The following is a 10,651-nucleotide window of genomic DNA, read 5'->3' on the forward strand; positions in this document are numbered from 1 at the left end:
TCTGCCTCAAGCCCACCAGCCATTCTCAACAAACAGAGACTGAGTCTAATATGAAAGCAGAGAAGATCGAGGTATTATAGAACAAGCCTTTGCATGGAAGGTTCTAACAAGAGCCTCGACAGGCCATTTGTCAAGCAAGACTGAAGCGTTGCCTGGCTGAGTAGTTCGCGGCTCAAGGGGGACAGAAAGCCTGATCATTGCCAGCCAAGACGCAAGCATCAACACCAGATACACATCAACGCACATCCTTAAGCAACCGGTCAACAGCAGGTGGCAGAATGTGCAGCAAGGCAGAGGAGACCATCAGGCCACATCATCGCTGGCCCCAACCGAGTACATAGACGCCATAACAAGGTAGCCAGCTATCTGCACTGGCCAATCTGCCAATCCTATGTGCTAGGTTGGGCAACGGTCAACCCAGAAGCCACCGGCTAATGCTGTGATCCACTTTGGAAATAATAATAATAATAATACCTATATATACGTAAATGCACACACGCATGCATGACGATATATATATATATATATATATCGTCATGCATGCGTGTGTGCATTTACGTATATATAGGTATTCGAGGTATATATATATTATATTATATTCGATATTATATAGGTATATATATATAGCAATAAGGAAATTGACGTATAGTAAAGGGATACTCCCCAGTAGATGGTAATTGTAGAGACGGCAATCGTAATCTACATGCAGTAATACATTTGGATCAACCGAATGACGCTAATCGTTGTTAACCGGGTGTAAAAACACAGTATGATTTATGCGGCAGATTACCAGCTAGGATGGTAGTATTGCAAGCATTGATGATTTATGGATGGATGGATGGATGGATGGATGGATGGATGGATGGATGGATGGATGGATGGATGGATGGATGGATAGACGACCGGACGGACACGGACGGACGGACGGACGGACGGACGGACGGACGGACGGACGGACGGAGGGGGACGGACGGACGGACGGACGGACGGACGGACGGACGGACGGACGGACGGACGACGGACGGACGACGGACGGACGGACGGACGGACTGAGCGGACGACGGACGGACGTACGGACGGACGGACGGACGGACGGACGGACGGACGGACGGACGGACGACGGACGGACGGACGGACGGACGGACGGATTGATGGATGGATGGATGGATGGATGGATGGATGATGGCATGGATGGATGGATGGATGATGGATGGATGGATGGATGGATGATGGATGGATGGATGGATGGATGGATGGATGGATGGAATGGATGGATGGATGAATGGATGGATGGATGGATGGATGGATGAATGGATGGATGGATGGATGGATGGATGGATGGATGGATGGATGGATGGATGGATGGATGGATGAATGGATGGATGGAGGATGGATGGATGGAATGGATGGATGGTTGGATGGATGATGGATGGATGGATGGATGGATGGATGGATGATGGATGGATGGATGGATGATGGATGGATAGATGGATGGATGGATGGATGGATGATGGATGGATGATGGATGGATCGATCGATCGATGGACGGACGGACGGATGGACGGACGAACGGACGGATGGACGGACGGACAGACGGACGGACGGACGGGCGGGCGGTCGGGCGAACGGACGGACGGGCGGACGGGCGGATGGATGGATAGATGGAGGAATGGGTGGAGAAATAGATGGATGGATGGATGGATAGATGAATGGATGGATAAATGCATGCATGGATTGATGTATATATGGATGGATAAACAAGTAAGTAACGTAGCTCTTCTCGGAGCTATCAGCTGACAGTATGCAGGAAACTACGATAATGAAGGTAGGAACCACAAAGCGTACGCTGGATGTGAATAGAACAAATTAATATAATTATATTGTCTTACCACAATTGGTATTTTGCGTGCATCTACACGTGTACACCCCAGTTGGCATGTTATTGTCCATGCACATCTGATTCATGGTATCCCCTCGTTCACAGTTAGGTAGTGGGTCTCCTGCATTGGGGAATCCAGCTGGGATCACAGCGTCACACGGATCTGGTGCTAAAACAAAAGGTGAAGCGATATATTATAAGGAGTCTATCAATACCGTGCATAATCAAATGCACCGTGTACAAGGAGATGAAAGGATTTTGATGTATGGGCAATCATTTAGTTTCATAGATAGTCAATAAAACATTTTATCTGAGATATTTATGCTGAAATCAAATTTAGTACATTATTGTGTCATTAATAAGTGATAGTGACTATACGCATGCGCATGTGTATACTCTCATGCATGCTATACTCACACACGATTTATACATGTGCATCATATATATATATAAATATATTATATATTATATGTATTATATATATATATATATATATATATATATATATATATATATATATATATGCATGCTATACGTGATACAACTCTACGATTCTACGATGCCGGAGCGGAGAAAATAACAACTTTTCCCAGTACAATACATGTATGAAGCTATTTCTGACATATATTAAGCACATGAAGACCAAAAAGTCCAGCGTAGAAACACTCAAGGCGAACGGTACCATATTTAATACAGCAAAGGAAAAGGCAGATGCACTTAACAGACAATTCAAATCTGTATTCACATAAGATTCGGAAGAACTCCAAGATACACAGTCATACTACCCTTCTATGGATGACATTGAAATTACAGACAATAGAATCAACAAACTTGTCAAACTTAAATTTAGACTTAAATAAAGTCAGTCTTCAAGAACAAATTCTGCGACTACGTCGTCTTTACTCCTTGCTACAATCAGCTACCTTTTGCTAACTCGACGCTTCTACGATGCCGGAGCGGAGATAAACAACTTTACAACTCTGCGATTCTACGATGCCGGAGCAGAGAAAATAACTACTTTTCCCAGTACAATACATGTATGAAGCGATTTCTGACATATATTAAGCACATGAAGATCGAAAAGTCCAGCGTAGAAACACTCGAGACGAACGGTACCATGTTTAATACAGCAAAGGAAAAGGCAGATGCACTTAACAGACAACTTCAAAATACACAGTCATACTACCCTTCTATGGATGACATTGAAATTACAAACAATGGAATCAACAAACTTGTCAAACTTATCAAACTTATCAAAGTTCACAAAGCACCTTGGCCAGATAACATCAACTCTCTGCTTATTGTTGGTGATCTTATGGATCATCTTCAGGAAATCATATCAGACAGGAGTTATACCATCAGTTTTGAAGAAAGCCAATGTTGTCCCCATCTATAAGAAAGGAAAGAAGAATGATCCAGGTAACTATGCCGTCCCATATCACTAACTTGTATCACCTGCAGACTCATGGAACATATATATATATCATCTGCGCCAACATCATGAAGCACGGGAAGTCTAATGCTATTCTATTCGACAAACCGCATGGTTTCAGAGATGAACGGTCATGCGAAACTCAACTTGTTGAGTTTGTCACTGAAGTCACCAACAATATGCATGCAGGAAAGCAGACGGACGTCATAGTTTTAGACTTCAGCAAGGCATTTTTGTGGGCCATCATGATGGATAAGGTGAGCCATCAGAAGCTACTCCACAAGCTAAAGAGTTACGGCATCGATGGACGACTAATAAATGGATCAGGGGCTTTTTAGAAGACAGAACACAAGTTGTCGTACTTGATGGAGAAGTAACATATGTAGCAAATGTTACATCAGGCGTCCCACAATAAGGATCAGTTCTTGAATCGAGCCTGGTCCTGGCAAGCGTGGGTAGATTAGAGGTTCTATATTCACGTCTAGATGCCAAACTGGAAAACATTGAAACTAGACTGAACTCCCAGGACACGAACGTATGCAATATATTAAGGTAGCAGTTTGAAGAAATGATGGATAAAAAAATAGATGAGAGGGAGGAAAGGAGACGAAGAGAGTCAACTATCTTTTTCTTCAATTTGGAAGAATCTAAGGCAGATTCCGAATCAACAAGGCAAGCACACGATGAGAAATTATTCACCGAAATCTGCGTCAATGTGCTCAATGTATCTGCCCCGGTAGTGGAGGAATACAGACGATTAGGTAAGCAAGGTGACAAACCTAGACCACTGCGTGCTACCATTCCAGACAGAGAGACGCACTATAGCATGTTGCGGAACGCTAACCTACTAAGAGGCTCTGTCTTTGACAAAATTCGATTAGACGAGATTATACAGAGAAACAGCGAGCAGCATACAGGAACTTGCGCAAAGACTTGCAAGACTAGAGAGCCTCTGATCCAGATGGGAACTATGTCATTAGAAGAGGCAACGTGATAAAACTCCCACACCCCAAGGCTGACAAGTGGGGCCAGCCCTTTCGTTAACGACTCACAAAAGAAGAACCATAACAATATATATAATTTCAACTCACAAGTTCAGACTAACCAGCACAAGTTGAAAGTTATGTTTACAAATGTTGATTGTTTGACTAATAAACACGCGGAATTGATGGTACTTGCGCATACTACTACATACTACTACTACACGCGTATGTGGTGCTTGAGCATACTACTACACGCGTATGTGGTACTTGCGCATACTACTACATACTACTACTACACGCGTATGTGGTGCTTGAGCAACCGAAGTTGACAGCTTTGTGTAAGATTTTCCCCAAGAACAGACTACGTTTACAGGACGACTTTGTTTAGACATTGCAAACTACGACAGGATTATGCCAGGCAAGAGCGGTAACAGAGGAGTTGTGATATATGCTCATTGCGATTTACAAGCAGTGCCAGTGGATTAGTTTGATCATCTTAACTTTGAGGAATCGGTATGGTGCAGAGTGAACCTTGATAAGAGTGATAAACTGCTAGTTGGGTGTGTGTATAGAAGCCCGTCTAGTACCACTGCAAATAATGATGTTCTGTGCAAACTTCTAAGCGACGTGAGCAACGCTGGCTATAGCCATTCATTAGTAGTGGGCGATTTCAACTACAAGGAGATATGCTGGGTAGACAGTAGAACGGAAGCTCATGATCAGCATCCAGCATCAGTGTTCTACGACAGTGTGCAAGTAATTTCTTGTACCAACAGGTGAGTGAGGAGACTAGATACAGAGGCAACCAGAAGCCAAGCCTACTGGACTTGGTATTCACCAACGAGGAAAACATGATCATCAATTACGATATTGTATACGACCAGCCGCTTGGGAATAGTGATCACTGTATCCTATTGTTTGACTTCAACTGTTATTTAAAATCTGGTGAGAACGTGCGAGCTAGATTTAAATATTACAAAGGTGATTATGCTGCTATGAATAGTGATCTCGGACTAATAGACTGGGAACATGTTTTATGTTCTGATGAGGTGGAAGCCAACTGGTCAGCCTTTAGAGTTATTTTGGACAAGGCAATGGAAGCACATATTCCCAAAACAAGGAGCCGAGGGAAAAGTCGTGCTAGACCATTATGGATGAACAAGGATGTGGCAGACGTTGTGGCAGGTAAAAGAAAAGTCTGGTCAAAATACTGGAATTCCAGATCATATAAGGATTATGATGCATACAAATTGTTAAGGAATAAGTGCACAACTGGTGTAAGATTAGCAAAAGCGGATTATGAAAGAAAGATAGCCCTGGAATGCAAGTCGAGCATGAAATCGTTCTGGAAATATGTTAAGTCAATGACAAAAACACGTTCTGGTGTTACTGACTTGATAAAACCTGATGGAAACATGACTGAGGGAGAACAAGAAAAGGTTGATGTGCTCAACGAATTTTTTAGTGATGTATTCACGATAATACTGATGGCACCATCACATATGAAATCCCAAGGGAGACACCCACGATCAGCACGCTGTTGATTCGAGAGGAAATGATTCGCAAGAAACTGGATAAGATAAAAAACGGACAAATCTCCGGGACCAGATGGTATACACCCAAAAATCCTTTTTGAATGTAGGGAAAATGTCACTACTCCACTAACTATGATCTTTGAGCAGACATTACTAAGAGGTACCATTCCCCAAGACTGGAAAGTTGCTCAAGTATCACCTATCTTCAAAAAGGGCGATAAAAAGCAGCCCGGAAGCTACCGCCCAGTGAGCCTGACTTCAGTGATTTGTAAACTGTGTGAATCTATTGTGAAAGATCACATTATGGAATATATGAACATCAACAACTTTTTTTCACAACAACAGTAGGGCTTTAGGCCACGAAGATCATGTACTACCCAGCTACTGGAGGTGTTTGACAAATGGTCAGAGTTTATTGACTGTGATCACCCAATCGATAATATATACCTAAATTTTAGCAAAGCTTTCGACACTGTGCCTCACAAGAGATTAGGAGCCAAACTTATGTCCTACGGTATAGACGGCAAACTGTGGTTGTGGATCATAGACATCGGTTGATTCAAAGGTCAATACCAGCTATAGACAATAGTGCGTCTCATACAATTCAGCGCAATCAGAGTGGAGAAACGTGGTAAGCGGGGTACCCCAGGGTAGTGTGCTACGTCCAGTGCTATTTCTCATATTCATAAATGACCTGCCAGAAGTTGTAAACAGCTTTATGTTAAAATATTTGCAGATGACACGAAACTGTTCGATGCCGTTTATGACGAGAAACAGTGTGAGCAAATACAAGAGGATTTAGACAAACTGTGTGACTGGTCAGATAAGTGGCAGCTGCGTTTTAAATATAAATACGGAAAAGTGCAAAGTTATGCATATTGGCAAGAACAATCCAATGTATTGCTACACTATGAAGAAGAATATGGGAAACACCATTGTGAAACAGGATATTGAAGAATGTGATCTGGGGGTAACGTTTGATAGCAGCTTGAAATTTGAGAAACAAGTGAGGAAATGTGAGGCAAAGGCAATGGTAGGCTTGATAAAGCACTCATTTGACCATATGTTTCTGTCCCTGTACAAATTCCTAGTCCGTCCGTTAATGGAGTATGCAACGTCACTTTGGTCACCGTACCTGAAGAAGGACATTCGTCTGTTGGAGAATGTACAAAGAAGGGCAACAAAATTAGTATGTGACATACAACACTTGTCGTACAAGGGGGGGCTTCTAAAGCTCGGTTTACCATCACTAGAGTACCGAAGAGATCGGTACGACATGATACAGGTCTTTAAAATTTCAAGTGGCCTAGAAGACATGGATGAGAGGGTATATTCTTTGTTAGAAGTGATAATAACACACGTGGTCATGAACTAAAACTGGTTAAGAAAAGATGTAATTAGACAATCAGACAAAACAGTTTTTCATTTAGGGTCGTAGACCAGTGGAACAGTCTTACAAGTGTAGTGGTCATATCAGAGAGTAAACATCTTCAAATCTCGGTTCAACAGCAACAAGTGGCATCAGTATAAGTTCGACACATTCTGTTAGTGTAGTCCTATTTTTATTTCTTATGTGCGCACCACCAAAAAGATATGTACAAGTAACAGCATTTCATATACATCTTGAGGGGTCAAAAGACCGCCTGAGACACTGCTATGTTTGATATTATCAGGAGTAGATAATAGGGAAAGGGCTAAGGGGAGGGAATAGGGCTAATAGCCGCGCTCACACGTAGCAAGGAATTTAGCGTTCACACGAGGCAAAATGCGCGGTCCAAGTAATACGGTATCTAAACAGATCCGGTATTTGATGTAAATACGCGGCTTCCCAGACCCCGAATAATTTGCCGTGCTTGAGAAATACCGGATTTCTGAAGCCGCGTATTTTATAGACTGGTCCGCGCTCGACAGTTCCAGTGTAACGCGAGTGGAACTGTCGAGCGCGTACCAGTCTACGTATTTTATCGGCAGTTGGTGCGCATTGCATTGTTTATTTCGCATTGTTCGCTTGATTGTTACTAAAGCAGCTCGCAGCTCGCAAATACCGTATTTCTGGTGCCGCGAATCAGCGTGTGAACGCTCGGCCGCGTATTTGTCTCAGATTCGGTATTTCGCAAATACCGTATTTCATAAATACGAGGTCCCGTGTGAACGAGGCTATAGGGTGGTTTTAGACAATGCTTATACATGTTTAAGACATCACATTGGCGAGCGACCGTGGATTTAAAACACGTGTTTTTTTGTGAATGGCCTCTGTTGTGATGGTGGTTTGCCTGCCCGAACAAAACACAGCACGTACACACAGAAGAACAATCTTGGGCTTGTTTTAAAGATCATAAATAGGGGAATAGCATACTGAGTAAACAAATACATATCGTGGAGAATAAGGATACATATAAGGAGTAGATATCTATCTATGATTCTGCATAGAGTTCTAGTGTGACTAAAATGTTCTCGGGTGGCGGACGCAACGGTGCTCAGCTCTATGTGAGACAGCCACTGCCCTGATCGGCCATTGATACACATGATGCACATGTTGCAAATTGTCAATAAATGGCACGCATCGGTAAACTTCCGCAAATTGCACGTGCTATCTCGTCTCTGGTAAAAACTCCGTTTTTTGTGTGTGATGATATTCGGCCATTGAATATGTAATGGATATGCCCCCATGCCCCCCCCCCTCTTCGCTAGCTACGGCCCTGCTGCTCCGGTGAGGGGTCATGGCATTGACACATGCAAGCACATTTGCATTTATTTTAGCCAGAGCGGGATCAAGTGATCCAGATCAGACTGATCGGTCACAAACAGGCCCACATTGTTTCGACAACTCATTATATCCACCCACTGTATTTTGCTTAGAACAGAATTACCTGTATCTATTTGGCAGCAATGGCCCATGATTGCCCGTTGGTTAGTTTAGTTAGTGCCATAAATATTTCTTGATACCCTTACATAATTATTTTCCCCTAAAATGAGAATATACATCAACGGCTAATACATCAATGTAGCTAGCGGAGGTACGAGGCAGCTGCCCCCCCCAGAGAAATTTTTATAGTTTCGCATGGTCAATGGCGAATTGTCCACGGTCACCTGCCCAGGACGCAGCTTGAACGTGGCTTAATTTGCACCTCCACGCAAAATGGATTTGCTATACGCCCCTGATGATAAATTACGTACAATGCCTATCAGGGAATTTGTAATTTCGTAATGTAATGAAGATAATATTACCAAGAGGGAAAGTTGATTAGAATAAACTAATTAAGGAAATCGTGAAGCGACCGGCTAGCCTAAGGGATAGGATGTCGCTGCAGAGTTTAGAAACAATTAATCTTAAAGACGATTAAGCTTAGTCGTGCCATAGCACGCAGCCACGTAGAACGGGGCAACTTGACCATTCCAAAACGTCCAGTAAACTCGCCGTTTAAGGGGGCGTGTCGAGGCCAGTACGGACGTCAGATAGCGGGCTAATGATCCTAAAAAGAGAATAAATACCGGGGTACTGGACTCTAAAAAACAGTTCCCGAACGTCAGCGTCTTGTAGGTATTAATAGGTCTATCGTATTCGTGTCTCTCTCTCTCTCTCTTTAAACTATTTTGAGTCATTGTATCTGTTTATTTACGGTACTTACCTCTGTTTATCCTACACATCAACTCTGGTTGATTACTCTATGAGAAAACAGGTAGTACAACCATACACTGTATATGTGCAGAGAGAGAGACGGAGCGCTAGCTAAGATACATAGACTATTTATACCTTGTGACTAAACCACCGTAGCCACGCCGGTAAGGTGTGCACACCGTATTGCATTTATCTAACACGACGAAAACCCTGTATGCTTGTACTTAAGTAGTGAGTGAGAGAATAGATATATATATATACTGTTGTACGTACACGTCTGGTTTGTCTATCAGTTTATGCTAACCTCAGGGTAATTAATTCATAATTACCCGCACCAAGCGAGGACCTTTTTGGGTTAGAACAACCGCATGGTACACTCTATACTCACGAGCCACGACACAGCCACATACACACGCACACGAGAGTACACAATATTATATGCACAAAACAACTACATTACACTCTCCCCTTCTGCCTCCGTCTTTTTAAACCTTTTATAATTTAAGTTTTATTATTTCTAATTAAATATAATTATATCAACAACTAGTATAACATCCTATCGTATCATATAGTATATAAAACAATTAGTATAACATCCTTAATTAATAATAACCAACGACTTATCTTCGTACGATAGTTAATTAACCAAATTACGATTAGTTAATTAACTAATCAAGAATCTAGCCAGGTGCGTTCAGGTGTGTCCGCGTACCGTGACATTGTAGCAGGTGTCGTCGCAGACGAAGGTCTTGGTCTTCGTGCGCTCGTTCATGCATGTCGTCGGCTGGGAGCCGTCCGGGCACAGCAACTCGTCAGGGCAGTCGACAGTACCGTTAACGATCTCCTCCAGGTGGCGGCACATTCCATGTCCGCCATGATGTCCTCCGCCATGGTGACCGCCGGGTCGGTGTGCAGCAGCAAGTACCTGGGTGCAGAGCCGTATATACATATATAGATATTAAATATATATATACGATAAGTTAAAACGCACGGACACCCATGAAGAGATAAGATAAATTTAAAAATAGAAACAGGTGTCAACATTTTATTACGCGAGCTTGCGAGAACATGTCTCTTCGTCAGGCGAATGACCCCGATTCTAACAGATTCTGTTGTTGTCGCTTGACGAAGAGACATATGTTCTCGTAAGCTCGCGTAAGAAAATTTTGACACCTATTTTCTATTTTTAAATTTATCTTATAA

General features: G+C 42.6%; 1 protein-coding gene across 1 annotated transcript in view; it reads right to left on the reverse strand.

Moving 5' to 3' along the window:
* LOC106805294 overlaps positions 1-10,651 on the reverse strand; it is a 37,291-nt gene that overhangs the window by 5,976 nt on the left and 20,664 nt on the right. The window contains exon 11 of the mRNA XM_014806831.1: positions 1,890-2,048. Within this exon, the coding sequence (XP_014662317.1) occupies positions 1,890-2,048 (159 nt within the window). The remainder of the gene's footprint in view (positions 1-1,889; positions 2,049-10,651) is intronic.

This window comes from Priapulus caudatus, unplaced genomic scaffold, assembly GCF_000485595.1.
Source record: "Priapulus caudatus unplaced genomic scaffold, Priapulus_caudatus-5.0.1 Scaffold108, whole genome shotgun sequence".
Taxonomy (NCBI): domain Eukaryota; kingdom Metazoa; phylum Priapulida; class Priapulimorpha; order Priapulimorphida; family Priapulidae; genus Priapulus; species Priapulus caudatus.